Source organism: Rhinatrema bivittatum, chromosome 13, assembly GCF_901001135.1.
Source record: "Rhinatrema bivittatum chromosome 13, aRhiBiv1.1, whole genome shotgun sequence".
In the NCBI taxonomy this organism is placed as follows: Eukaryota; Metazoa; Chordata; class Amphibia; order Gymnophiona; family Rhinatrematidae; genus Rhinatrema; species Rhinatrema bivittatum.
This window is the reverse complement of record NC_042627.1, coordinates 58213185-58228364: the sequence shown is the minus strand read 5'-3', so window position 1 is coordinate 58228364 and position 15180 is coordinate 58213185. Positions and strand designations below refer to the sequence as shown.

Genomic DNA, 15180 nt, shown 5'->3' with positions numbered 1-15180 from the left:
AAAAATGTTTAGTTAATATTAATTTTCATTGTGTACACTGCTGGCAATAGTTCAGGAACTACCCCATGATAAGGGAATGTTGCATGAAAGTATTCAATGTTGTCTCAAAGCTGTGCATAGTTAGTGCTGCTCCTTACTACAAATTACATTTTGTGTTCAAATTATTACATTAGCTGAATTCCGCTGGTAAACTAATTTCTCAAAGTACTTCTAAGAAGGCTAAATGTTTAAAACTGTCCACATTACCTGAACCAAGTGTAGTTAAAATGTATTCTCTGTAAAACTGCCACATTTCCTACCACTTACTAATTGTGTTTTGCATAACAGTTTTAAGTATTAGTGTGGATGTAAACTCATTCATTTGTTAATCAGTTTTAATTCCATTGACGGAATTCAAAAGGGCATTGGATAAACGTTGAGGATCCTTCGTGACAAGAGGTTGAAAATGAAGTACTAGAGTAGTATGTAATAACTTTTCTGCATGGGGGTAACCTGCAAGGAGCAGAGGTTACAACCTTGTTTTCAAAGGACAAGCAGGATGGTAGTCTTCACACATCGATGACAGCAGATGGAGCCAGATGCATAAAACTTATGTCAAAGTTTCTAGAAACTTTGACTAGGCACACTGAACATGCCCAGCATCCACATGGGGTTCCTCTTCACTCTCTTTTTCCATGGAGCCGTGAGCCTTGCAGTTTGATTGAGCTGTAAAAACTTGGCTTTTTGCCTTGTTGAAAAATTTGTGTTTTCGCGATTCTTTTCTTCGGTCCGTCGCCGGGTCCCTCTCTGCCTCCCCGTAGTGTCCCCGGTCAGGGTTTTCGGCATTTTGGGTAAGTTGCTTTTCGCGGTCGGTTTCCCCGCATGGTGGCGGTGCCTTGGTGCCCACTGGCCATCGACGCCCACCACAATCCACCGCTGTCTATCTCCGGTCCGAGGATGCCGGGTTGGTCATCCTCAGCCTCTGCACTGGGGAAGGACCTGGCCAAGCATCGAGGGAAGCCTAAGAAACATCAGCACCAGTCCCTGTTGATGCACAGTGCTGGGCACGGGGTTGCCCCGGAGTTTGCCGTGATGCTTCCAAAGCAACTCTGTGGCAAAGAGTGCCCATTCTCCATCAATACCTGGCATCCGCAACAGTCTCTGCCGGTCCTGGTGCCAGTTTTTGATCCCCCTCATAGGTCGGATGATCTGGTCACCCCTCTTTCCTCCCAGTCGGTGTTGGCATTGGCAACGTTTGAAGAAGAGCTGGAACATTGAGTCCAGCTGGCGGTGGAGCGGGCGTTTCAGGATTTCAGTCTTGTGGCACTGATGGCACCGGAACTGGAGAAGCTTTAATGTGCTTATTGGTGTGTTACCGACCCAACTGGTATCTGTTCCCAGGATGGAACCAGTGCCCAGTGGGGGCACCAAGGCTTCCCCCTACCAATACAGTGGTCCTCGCCGGTTCCTCTGAAGAGGAAGCTTCGTTGAGGCCAGCGGAGACACCAAGGCCTGCAATCCCTCGGCTAGTTCCAGCAGTGCCTGCGCCTCTGGATGTAGGCTGAGCACATAGGGCCCCATCCCCTGTGGCACACAGTGAGGATGAGGGTCCCTATGACCCCTGGGGGGGGGGGATGATCAAATGGAGTCCTCAAAGGACTCTGATGGCCTATTGTCAGACTATTCTCCAGATGAGCGAAGGAAGTCCTCAAGAAACCCGCCCGCCAACCCACAGAGTTGGGTTTCTCCTAATTTTTAATTTTATCATAATTCTATGTAACAAGACTGAAGAGGGACCCCTCGTGGACGCGAGGGATAGGGCATGCTGTGCATGCTCAGTGTACCTAGTCAAAGTTTCCTGCATCGGGTTCCATCTGATGATGTCACCTATGTGTGAGGACTAACATCCTGCTATCCTTGGAGAACACCTGCTAGCTAGAAGTAAGCAACTCTGCTAGCTAGAAGGTGAAAGGGGGCAACCTGCATGGAGTTGTAGTTAAACCCCCAAAGCCTTGCTGAGCAGACTGGAAGGACAAGTTTGGTCGTTATTTGCCATCATTTACTATGTTACTCTGTTGCCCTGTGATTTCTGTTTTCTGATCTGTTAAACACTTAACATTACTGTGTTTTTTGCTGTGTTTGATATGCATAAGGAATCAATGTATGTCAGACATCTATTTTTGTTCATTTAGTAAACAGTTTAAACTACAAAAAACCAAAACAACTTGTCCAAATGCAGTTGTCAAAGTGAAAAGCCATTCTAGATTTACTATGCTTCCTTTACATATGGTTGCTTTGCCTCCTTTGTCATTCTTTCATACATGTAATTTCATATTTTAATTTGCTTGTTTTTTAACTTGATCTTTATCTTTGAAAAGCTACTGACAATTATTTATTTTTTACACCTTAAAATGACCATTTTATATGAAAAGGAAGCTCTAGGACAAGAGGTCCCATAGGTTTCCAGTGGGGTAGATTTAGAAAAATCATCAGAAAATATTTCTTCATAGAAAAGGTGGTTGGATAAATGGAACAACCTCGTGGTAAAAGAAAAAGCAATAACATAATTCAAGAAGCTAGAGGATCACAAGTTGCAATAAAATGAAGAAAAAGCCAGAGGTCAACTGGCATTTAGAACATTGCACCAAGAAGTAACTTGGGCAGACAAGATGGCGTTTGTGGACCATATCTATCATATTCTGTTTCTTTGATTATCAAGAAATTAGGATGGGTATCTTTCTTTTATTTGAAAGCATTAAGTTAAGTTTGGATCAAAGTGTTCAGTTTAGAATGCTGTTCCTCTAGCATAGTTTGATTTTAAGGAAATTAATGAATTATTTGTAGTTCATGCAAGAGTGTTGAATCGGCCATTAATTTCTCTTTCTCTCTCTCTCTCTGCTTGCAGACAATTCCCATTGTATAATAATGACATTAGATGGCAGCAACCTAACCCAAACCCATCTGGACCTTACCTTGCTTATCCTATTATATCTGCTCAGCCACCTGTTTCCACTGAGTACACTTATTACCAGCTGATGCCAGCACCATGTGCTCAGGTCATGGGTTTCTATCACCCTTTCCACACCCCTTTCTCCACATCATTTCAAACAGCAAATGCAGTAAATGCTGTAAGTCCAGAGTGCAACGATCGTCCCAGCCAGCTTGGGCAGGTCTTCCCGTCGTCCAGTCAGAGAAGCAGAAACAGCAACAGGGGACCATTAGTGCAAAAAGTAAGAAAATCATGGCTCATGTCATAAAAAGAACTTGCCAGTCATGATAACTGGCCCTTTTGTTTTATAATTCATTGTGCTGCTGTTGAACAGCTTTGGTAAATATTTGTTACAGACTGCTAAAGAGTTCTGCTTTATGAAGTGTTACCTGTGCTTTCTGGAAAGAGCATTAGAAGAATAGAGCCCTTGTTCCCTTTGCCTGTTTTTAAAGCTCATGCTATTTATACTTTTGTTTCTCTTGTTCACTGTGTCCTTGTAGTATGTGATGTCACAAGCAGCATTTCAAACCATTTTACAGAAACATAATGTGCTTCAGTGCTTTTGGGACCAAGAAAGTTAAAACATGGTAACAGTTTGTAAATTTTCAAAATCAAGCTGTTGTAACCTTGTATTGCTGATATCCAAAGTCCTATAATAACAAGATAAATCTGATTATACACAAAGGATAAATATCTTTTCTATAGCAATTTGAATTGCTCCATAAAACAATGTAGTTTGTTTTTGGTATTAAACATTCCATAAGAATATACATTTTACTTTTGTATAAAATTAAATATTTTATATTACTCTGGAAAGGTGGGAAACAGTGTTCCAAATGGCGCATTGGTTGAGAGAGGCCTAGGTAATGCTGCTTCTTGGCTCGGTGAAGCCTAGTGATCTTGAAGAAACTATGCTGCTTAGTAGGGTGGGGGCGAGGAGATGGACCCGAGAAGGATGTTCAGAATAAAAGGGTTCCCTGCATTGTGTATCCTTGCTGCTCTCTGGTGAGAAGTGAACCCTGGCTGTCTCCCAGGAGCTCCACCCTTTCTCCTCTTTTGTGGCAGTAAAACTATAAATAGAAAATTTATACCTTTAGGGTTGAACTAATTATAGGTAATTGGAAATAGGAAGTACACAATGCTCCTGATTCACTAAGGCTGTGTCTAAGGGAAAAAAAAGCTTTAGGAAATGAGGCTCATGCAAATCTTTTCCCACTTACCATTCTCCATAGGGCATTTATTTTTTCAAATATATTTCTTATTCATTTATTTATTTATTTATTTAGAGTTTTTATATACCGGCATTCATGATACAATCACATCATGCTGGTTTACAATTAACAAGGGGTGTAAAAAGAACTTGAAACTGTAACAAGTGAAGAGAAACAGTGAAGTTACAATAAACAGAGGTTGATCAAAACTGGGGAAAGAAGGAAAGGCTAGAGGATTTAACATAAGGAGGAGCAATTGTTTACAATGTTCTGAAGTGTCTGACTATGGTTGTTGATGACTTGAGGTTTAGTTGGGGTCTGGAAAGGCTTGTTTAAACAACCAAGTCTTAAGCCTTTTTCTGAATGTTGGAAGGCAAGGCTCCTGTCGAAGATCAGGTGGAATGGAATTCCATATCGATGGTCCTGCTGTTGAGAAGGCCCGATCTCTAAATGTTAGATGCTGAGTGGTTTTGGTATGTGGTACCTGAAGTGATCCTCTGTATGCTTCTCTAATGGGTCTGGAAGAGGTATGTTGTCTGAGCGGGATTTGTAGGTTAAGTGGAGCATGGTGATGGATGGCTTTATAGATAATGGTGATGGACTTATGAATAATTTCTTAAAAGTTGTCAACTTTACAAAGAAGAGTACATTAATGTGAGTCAATGTTTATAGTTCTGATGCCTCAGGAAGAGCTCTGAAAATTTAGACAATATACTTACATATTGTCTATGTTATATATTACCGAGAAGATATATGGAAACCAAATCTTTGCTTGCAGTTTTGTATTTGTGCTGCCAGTTTCTATTTTAAATCCTAAGACTTCACTGATTAGAGTTCATCGGAAACACATCTGTGAAAATGATTTGGATATTACCAGACAGGTCAATTCAATACGACATCCTGTTTTAGTTGATGATTTGACTATTTTGCCTGTTTACAGCATTGCAAAAATAGAAAAAAATAAATAATGTTGAAAAAAGTATATGTGCCTGTCCAGTGGTCTGGGTTCAGTTCTTTGGGTCAGGTCTTCCACTTCCCAGGGGAACGCTGCATAGGCAGTATTTACAACCCTGGGGAGAGGTGGCTGTTGCTGAACAGAAACATCTGGTAGACAGACTCTGGATCCACATTTGTCAGGTTCTGAAGGGAGCTGCAGTTTGTAGCCCCAAGCTGAGGACTGTTGTTGCAATGGTTGCCATGAGTTGGCAGGGCATGTAAAAATAAGTGGAAAAACCCTATATAGTTGCAAACAAAGGCTAGTGAAGCTGCAAAGGCCAGTTGTGATGGAATTGGAAGCCTAAAAGAGCAGGAAGAGACTGTGGTGCCAAAAGCATTATAGTGCCAGGTAGTAGCTAGGGAAGAGCTCTGCTAGGCCATTGAAAATACGTACAAGTGCTGTAGCTACACAGAATTGATATTTCAAAATTTGCTGTAATAATGGAGATCAGAAAATAAGCCGACTTCCGGTTATGGCGTCGGGCTGAGCGGAGGTGCTCTGAGACATCTCCTTCATAATCGCCTTACCTTCTGGTTTTTTCCCGACCCTGTTTTGTTTTGATCGTTGCACACAGTAGCAGAGAAGATTTTTTTTTGAGTTAGACGGCTGCTCCCACCGGAGATATGAGCTGTAAAGTGATCTGCGGCACGGGGGACAAGAAGACTGGTGACCCTAAAATGGAGATGGTACAGAGGGAGGCAAGATGCTGGCAGCAATCTCAGAAGAGGCTTTACTTCAAATCTCTAACAGTGTTACCGCTGTTCTTAATGAATGTTTAATTAAAATACAGACTGCCAAAGACGATATTAAGGGCAGGTTGAGGGCCAGTCTAAACATTTGGATTCCATGGAACAACGCATTTCCACACAGGAAGACAGGCTGCTTGAGGCGGATCTAACCAGCAGAAATGTGATGCTTCTCGAAAGCTTGGAGGACCAGGAAAATCGTAATCGCCAGAACAACATAAAAATCATTGGCCTACCCAAGTCGCTACCAGAAGATGAGCTATATCTGTTCATGGAGAAATGGCTGCCTGAGCACTTGGGCCTGGAGATCGCTAATGATTGCCTCCGCTGTGAGCGTGTACATCATGTGGGGCTGCAGTGAGCCTGGCATAGCGAGAATACTTAATTGGTCCCATAAAACGACGCTTATGTGAGCCTTTCATCAGCGATCTTTTGTGGAATATCAAGGGCATAAGATTTTTCTGTTCAATGATTTCTCTGCTCAAGTCAGCGCGCAATGGCGAGAAATGTCATCTTCTGCTCTGAGTTACATCGCAGAGGGATCCATTTCGCACTGTTATTCCCTGCAAAACTGTGTGTGCATCATGATGATAAAACTCTTTTTTTTGCCACTAAGGAGGAAGCTGTCGCCACCTTAGTTTCTCTGAACTGACTGTTATGTGCTGTCCAGTATATAATTACTTTCATCAACTGCCTCTTTCTTCTCTTTTTTTATCTTTCTTTTGAGGTTTGCTCTGGAGCCTTCAGGGGCTGTTAACATGGAGGATCTGCGCGATCCTCTGTTTTGTTGCATCACGGTGATACCTAGCTTTTTGTATCAACACACAGGCTGGAGGTTTGGTACGTTTTTTGCCTTTTCTAGCTCAGAGTTCCTTGAGGTCCATGCCCTGGCTTTTGAGTGTTTCTCTGGTCTTTTTTTTTTTTAAATCTTTCCCTGGTTTTTCTCTTTTGTTGGTGCCAGTAGTGATGCGCTCTTGATGTTTTTATTGTCATCTACTTATGAGGTTCCTTTTTGGCTGGTTGCCTGGGGTCTTTGCCCTATTGCTTTACTATTTCTGTAAGGCTATAAACTTGCCGTGGTATTTGTTTGCCTCTTTTTTTTTTCGGGAGAAGATGTTGAATGGGCCCCTTCCCAGAAGTTTGTACCTTTGTACGTATTACTTGGAAGGATGTTTTTGCCCTTTAGGAGTTTTTGTTTTTTCTGGCTTTTCACAGGATACGAAGACCAAACAATTCCCCCATCCCCCCCATCTGTTATTCAAGGGCTAAAGTTAGGGAAGGCTGCTGGGATAGATGGCCTTGGTTCAGAATTCTAAAACATTTTGAAGTTCCCAGTGCTACCTGTGCTGACTAACTTTTACAATGATCTTTCCCTCTCTGGGTTCGCTATCGTCCTTTATGAATAAATTGGTTTTTGTTATTTTACCAAAAAAAGGCAGGGATCCCTTAGAAGTGGGGTCCCATCGCCCCATTTTACTCCTTAACGTGGACATGAAGATACTGGCAGCGGTCTTGGTGGCTAGGGTAAATTTACTTCTCCTGCATGTGATCCATACGGATCAAACTGGTTTTGTGAAAGTCTGCCATGGGGGTCAAGAATGTATGCAGGCTGATAGCTGCACTCTCTCTTCGATCCAAGGCCAGAGGCCTGTGTTCTTAGCTTAGGTGCGGAAAAGGCCTTTGATTCTCTCTCTTGAGATTATATGTTTTGGGCACTTACCCAGTGCAGTTATTGGGGTGGCTACAAGCTTTATACAGCAAGCCCTAGTGCTAGGATTCTCGTTAACGGAACTTTATCGCCCTCTTTCCGTTTGCATTGTGGGGTTAGCCAGGGGTGTCCCCTCTCTCCCCTTTTATTTATTCTGACAATTGAACCGTTGGCAATAAAATTACATCAAGATGTGTTATTTGAGGGCCTCTTGATTGGTAAACATCTTATGAAACTTGCTATGTTCGCGGATGATATTCTTTTGTTTGTGGACCGTGCGTGGGATAGTGTACCTAGGTTTTTATTGTCCTGTTCTCCCAGTTTCGCCAGATAGGTTTAAAAATCAATTTAAGTCAGAGGCCCTAGCACTAGACCCTGGTTTGGCTCTGTCTTTGGGGGGGGGGGGGGGGGGGGGGGTTGGCATTTCCCCTCACATGGGCACCCATCCCCAGGGACTTGACATCTCTAAATGAACTCAATATTTGAGACTTAATTCTGTCTGGGAGAAGTTGAGGTTATGGCAGTCTCTGCCATTATCATTCTTTGGTAGAGGTGCACTTTTGAAGATGGTGATCATACCTAAGATCTTATATAAACTACAGATGCTTCCCTGTTGGCTCATGACTCAGAATATTAAACTATTATAGTCTGCATTTCGTACCTTTATTTGGAATGGTAAGGGGGCTAGGCTTAGTCTAGCTAAACTTATGGGGGCTAGGGAGTCTAGGGACCTAAACTTTCTAAACCTACATTTTTATAATGCTGCTTATCAGTTGCGTTTAATTGGAGAGTGGATCACTGGCAGGTCTGGTTTTTTTTTTGTGAACCTGGCCTCATGGATAATATTCTATTTCCTTGGTCTCCGCTGATTCTTATCCATTCCACTGATCGAGAAATTCACAGACTGCTCTCTGTTCGCCGCCCTCTTTTCTGTGTGCAAGCCTGACATTGGTTTAGGAAACAGGGTGGCTATACTGGTCATACATCTTTAATTTTACCCCTGTTATGCAATGATGCTTTTTTTCCCCCAGGTATGGAGTACGCTGCCACGTTTCTGCACTGGGCACAGTTGGGGGTGACTTTTATTTTCTACATCTATGAAGAGGATCGCCTGATTGGTCGCTCCTTTTCCACTCTTTCTCAAATGTTTTCAGTCCTGCCTAGGCACTTTTTTGCATACCTGCAAGCCAGACATTATTTGGATACCTTTCAATGGGAGTAATATGGGTTTTTGAGCATGAGCATCAGGAGGTCACCAGTAAGTGACGCAAGCTATTTAAGCAACATTTACAGGATCGACATCTTGAATACCTTGCTGTTTACTGGAGTGCGGTATTAGCAGTGGATGCCTCCAAAGCATCTATGTCTAATTATTTTAAAATGGTTTATGCTCTTACTGTTGATGCAAATTTGCGTGAAATGAAGTTTAAATTACTGCATCATGCTTTTTGGATGATGCCAAAAGATATCACATGAAGTTGTTGACTACACCTCTTTGTATCAAGTGTAATCTGGACCAAGGATCCTTAATTCACAGATTATTGTTCTGTAAGAAGATATCTTCTTTTTGGGATGGGGTGCTTGGGATCATTGGCAAATGTACAGGGAAGCAGATTACTAAATTGGGCAAGTTCATTTTACTGGGTGTGGAGGCTCATATTTCTCACAGACATGTAGAGGGGGAGCAACATTTTCTATATCTAGCTCTCCAGGTAGCTTGTAAGTGTATTTTAATTCACTGGACTGGGGAATGATGTACCCACTGTTGACCTTTGGTTTCTTAAAATGACATTTCTGTCACAGATGGAGTGGTTGGATTCTAAAGCGGGGTCACACAGTTTTGGAGCTCATTATTATAAGTGCTGGCGATCTCTTTATGCTTGCCTCTTTCCTACTCTTAAGGATGGTCTTCTAACAATGGAATACTCCAATCATTGGAATGGATCTACAGCTGCCACATCATCAGGAGGCAAATGAGTGTCTTTGCTCCTCTGTGGGATGTTTAAGAGGTGCTGATCCTCCCTGTTAGATTGTGAATTTTTCTATGTATTATGTTGCTGACTTTCCTTGATGATATGATGATTTTGATTTTGGTCCAGTTTCCGGGGATGGGGTTGGGTGGGGAAAGGAGGAAGGGTATGTTTGAGGGAATGAAGAGGGTGATGAGTTATGTCTGTTAGTGTGTGTTGTGGTGTTTTTCAGGTGTATGTGGGGGTTTTCTTATTTGTAGGGATTAAAATGGAAAGGAGGAGGAGTTCCTTGCTCTGTTATTTTATTTGACCAGCAAGGTGATGTCTTTATGTACCCATTTTTGTTTATATTATATGTGTTGTTGCTTGCTGTGAAATGTACTTTTTTCCTTTTGTTAATTAAAAAAAATCATTTTGCAAAAAAAGAAAAGCCATAGACCAGAAGTTCACTAACATGTCATGATGGACCCCCAGCCAGTCAGCCTCTATAGCATGCAAATTTTAACCTCATACATATTCATTGTGGATATCCTGAACACCTGACTGGCTGGGGGTCCTCCATGATAGGTTTGGGAACAATTGCTATAGACTATATTAGTTTCTCTGAAGATAAGTAGAATAATTGAGGCACACACATGGATGATATTTATTTATTTATTTAAAGTTTTTCTAGACCGACATTCGTCGGGAACATCACATCGGTTTATATGGAACAAGAAATGCAGCATATATGCTTTACAATGAACTGTTAACATCAATACATAAAATAGGGCAGGTTGCTTACATAACGGGCGTTGAACTATGTATATAAAAGTAACGGGAGTTGAAATATGTAAATAATGTATGTAAAATAAGTATAGGGGAAACACACAAAATGTAAATTGCCAATGGGGTAATTACATGGAAGTCAGAAGAGTTAACCAATGGAAGGATTACAGAGCAGTTATAATAGATTATGCATTAAGTGGGGGGAGGGGGAAGAGACTAGGGGCAGGAAGTATGTGGCAATGAGATGAGCATGAACAGATGAGATGAGATATCATCTGTTGGTGCTCACATGGCCAGCCATCCTCTGAGAATACTTAATACCGTTAAGCAGTTTTGCTTTCTGAAAATTCCCAGTTCTACAGCTACACAATTTCCTTGGGTTTACTCAGGTTTTTAAAATGTCTTCATTCCATTTCATTTGCATTTTCTAATCTAACCTGTGCCTTATTTGACTAATTATTTTGTTTGGGTTGTTGTATTATTGCTGTGGTTTCAGCCATAATTAAAAGAGAGATTCAAAACGGCATAAACAATGACCATATTGTTGGTAACCATTTATTTTGCCTTTTTGTTGCCTCTGTCATGACTTACCTGTACAATTGTTTAATTCAAAACAGCCACAGCAGCCACTGCCACAGGTAAAATTGAAGCGGCCTCCAATGAAAAGTGTAGCTGTTCAGAAGGAGACCAGTGCTTCCGGGCCTGACAGCCGATCAAAAATTGTTCTTTTGGTGGATGCAGCTCAGCAAACGGGTAAAATGTGATGTATATTTTGGTTCTGTTGTTGCGTAATCTTGAAATAGTAATTGTAGAATTACCAGAAATCTGCTGTGTAATAGAAAAACAGGAGTCTGTGACTTAAGGGGGGGGGGGGGGAGAATATGATAAGCATAATCAAATACTTCATGGTATTGGTTCCCAAAACTTTCCTGGGGGACTCCTGCGATTGTAGGGATCCTGAAAACTCTAAATTATGTATTATTTATTTTTCTTTATTTATAGACATTTGATATTATGCCTTTTTACAAGAATGGTCTCAACGCAAATTACAACAAATTTAAATCAGGCATTGAACAACTTACAGTTAAAATAAGAAATGTATAATTCAAGTAGCATTGGGATGCATTAGCTAAATTTGTATGCACTGCTTCCATGCAGGGCTGGTTCTTCCATTAGATTACCTAAGCTGTCACACAGGATGCCAAAATTTGGGGAGTGGCAGTAAAACCAGAAACCTCTAGATGCAGCCAACCCATTTTTAAGGCCCAGCACCACAAAGAGAGAAAAACAGACACTGGGTAGATGTGGAGGGGAAGGATGGAGACAGGAAGTTGGAGAGAGAAGATGCTGGGCATTGCAAAAAGGGGCAAAGAGTGGGGTGATGCTGGTGTGCTGAGCAAGGAGTGAATGGGAGAAAGAGATGGATGCTGTGGGGACAGAAGAAGAACAGAGATGCTGGAAAGGATGATAGAGAAGGAATGCTGAGCACTGTAGACAGCAGGGGCAAAGGGAAGACAGATGCTTGGCAGAGTGAGAGAGGTAGATGCTGAGCAGGGCGCGAGATGGATGTTGCTCAAGAGCTGCCGCAGTTAGGCAGGTGTGATAAGGAGGGTGCTGAATTGAAGGTTCAGCCTAGGGCGCCTAATACCCTTGTACTCCATCCCTGCTTTCTTCGCATGCAAATTTATCTCCTGCATATTCATTGCAGATATACTGAAAATCTGACTGGCTGGGTGTCTCCCAGGACAGGTTTGGGAACAACTGCTTCACAGTTATTAATAATGCACAAGAGGCAAGCATTTTTTCAATGAAATAAAAGTTCTAGAACAAGAGGCCATAATATGAGGCTGGAAGGAATAGACTTTGGAGTAGCATAAGAAAATGCTTTCACAAAAGGAGTGGGGGGAAGATCAGAAGGAGTCTTCGAGGACAAAAGCATTGAAAGAATTGAAGAAGGCATAAGATAAGAACAGAGGAACTTTATAAGAGGAAAGTGAGAGAGAAAAGGATATTGCAGCCCATATACATACTTCTCCCAGCTGCCTCAGTGATCGATTCCAGAAGTCACCACAATCCACCTTGGGCCTGAGCAGCTGGCCAGGTATTGGGGAAGTGGCAATCCTTCTGCTTACTTCTTCCATGTACCTCAGAGGACATTCCAGGACCCTTGGGTTTCCACCACTTGGCCAGGAGGTGCATGCCAAAACATTACCTTAAATCAGATTATTCTCCCTCATTTTCTATGCTTATTTATATATACATTTCCTGATGCTAATTCTCCCGAGTCGAAATTCCTTGCTGCAAACAATTACTATCACCAAGTCTATGGTCCTCATCCTTTACCTCACCTGATATTCTGTCTTCTGCCCTGTCTGGTCTTGAGCTTCAAAGTTTTCTTCCTCTCATACAGCTATCTCCACTCTCCCTGACAGCGTCTCATTCTCATCACTGACATCACACCTCTACCTCTCTTCTCTGTGATCATCTTCTTCTCCTTCCTCTCTCAGCTGGGAATATCAATCCCATCCTGGTCCTCCAAGGCAACTTTCGCTCCATCTGTGCATGTCAAACCATTACCCCTCTAATCTTTTTCTGTTCTTGTGCTGGCTCAATAAAAAACATCCAAGTTTCCCTCATCCAGACAGCTAACTTTCCTTCCCAAGGAAAAGATCTTCAGGCAAAGATCTTTTAAGTTTGAAATTATTTATTGTGCAGATAATTTTCCATTACTTACAATTGTTGCTTCCAAACGTGTAGCCCCAGGCAGAGACCTTTGTAGCTGGAGTATGTAGGAGAGGGGAGAACGGAGTTTCTTGGGATTCAGGGTGAGAAGACAAAGGGTTCTGAAGCTGATTTAATCTTTAGAATTAAAGCGATAAGAAGGAATGTAAAAAAGTTAATCGTATCATAGAGCTTACAGGCACTTCTGACTTTGAGGCCGCATGGCTGAGACTGGGATCAGACTTGGAGCGTGATTACAGAAAACATCCCCAGAAGCTGGGGACAGGGGGCAAGGTCCTATGGTAGCGAGCCTAGGATCCATGTGACACAGGGGAACATGAAGGGCAGTCCCTTCAGCCAATAAGGTACTTAAGAAGATTCAAGTTAGATTGAGAGAGCATGCAGACCCTTCCCAAATGAGAGAAGCAGGGGGGAGGGAGTTTCTCTTAAAGGCAAAACTCCCTTTAAAGGCAGGGCTCCCAGGCTTTTATTATGGGTTACAAAGGTGTTTCAATATCAAGAGTTCTTGGAAGGGAGGGGCTGCAGTAAGCACAGTTAAGCTACAGTATATAACAGACATGTACTCACTGCTGGGGACAGAACAGTTCTCTTTTTTTTAATCTCTTTATTCTGAATTTTCAAAATAATATAACTCAAAATTGTTGATACAAAATGATTAATTAGACAATAAAACATAAGAAACAATGTAAAAGACAAATTTCACATTATAATCTTCCATTAATTAGACTACAATTGAGGGAGAAACACAAAGGTAGAAAATTATCAGGAAACAAAGGTTCTGCAAGGACAAGAGGATAGTAATCCTCAGATGGAACCTGATGTTGGAAACATGCCTTATACCACGCGTCCACACAGGGTCCCTCTTCAGTCTCTCTTACCACGGAGCAGTGAGTCTCAGTTTGATAGAACTCAAAATTTGGCTTTTGCCTTGTGGAAAACTTTGATTTTTGCACTTTTTTGTTATCTTTTTCTTTTGGTCTGTTGCTGGGTCCATCTCAGTGTCTCCCCGTAGCCCAGAGTCACGGTTTTTGGCGTTTGTGTAAGTTTCTGTTCGCAGTCTGTTCCTTCCCATGGTGGCTGTGTCTCAGTACCCATTAGCCATCAACACCAGCCACCATTGTTCTGTCTTTTTCCCCTTTTGTTCTGCTATGTCAAGGCCGCTTCTGGTTTCTGCCGATGCCCCCAGTGCCCAAGGATCATGTCAATAATCGATCCTCATGATTGCATCCTCTGTCTAGGGCAGGGGTGGGCAAGTCCGGTCCTTGAGGGCTGCAAACCAGTCGGGTTTTCAGGATACCCCTAATGAATATGCATGAAATAGATTTGCATACAACTGAGGCAGTGTGTATGCAGGTCTCTCTCATGCATATTCATTAAAGATATCCTGAAAACCCGACTCGTTTGCAGCCGTCGAGGACCGGAATTGCCCACCCCTGGTCTAGGGGCATCGTATGATGTCCTAGATTGCTGCTTGTGCACCCAGATGACCCCGACTTGACAAGATGGACTACCTCTCCAGGTCAAAGAAGTCTGAGCCATCAGCATCGGCATTGAAGGACCTCTGAGCTGCACCACGCTATCAACATCGGTGGGACTGTCAGTTCTGTCAATGTCGCCAGTGGATAGGGGCACTGGAGACAGACCGTTGTCAGTCTCATCCGGGCCAAAGACACCGGGCTCCTCGGCACTGGGTAAAGACTAGGCCGAACATCGTGGGACGACCAAAAAACAACAGTGTCTGCACAATGCCAGGCACGGGAATGCACTGGCTTTTCCCGCAATGCCCCCAAAGCGACCCAGGTATGAGGAGCGCTCATTCTCCATCCTTGCCCGATGTCCAAGGCATCGACAATGTTCGAGGAGGAGCTGGAGCGTCGAGTCCAGCTAGCAGTGGAGCGGGTCTACAGGGATTCGTTCCTAAGGCACCGGAGCCAGTGCCACACTTGTCCTCATACCACTTCTGGAGAAGATTAATGTGCTCATCAGTGCTTTACCGACCCAGCTGGCATCAGTTCCTGGCAGGGCACAGAGGCCGCCTCCTATCGATATGGTGGTTGCTGCCGGTTACTC

General features: G+C 42.7%; 1 protein-coding gene across 2 annotated transcripts in view; it reads left to right on the top strand.

Moving 5' to 3' along the window:
• The window catches only part of SECISBP2L (SECIS binding protein 2 like), a 111251-nt gene that overhangs the window by 27694 nt on the left and 68377 nt on the right, over window positions 1-15180 (top strand). For both annotated transcript variants that reach the window (XM_029574945.1, XM_029574946.1), the window contains exons 3-4: window positions 2885-3209; window positions 10986-11121. In XM_029574945.1, coding sequence (XP_029430805.1) covers window positions 2885-3209; window positions 10986-11121 — 461 coding nt within the window. The remainder of the gene's footprint in view (window positions 1-2884; window positions 3210-10985; window positions 11122-15180) is intronic.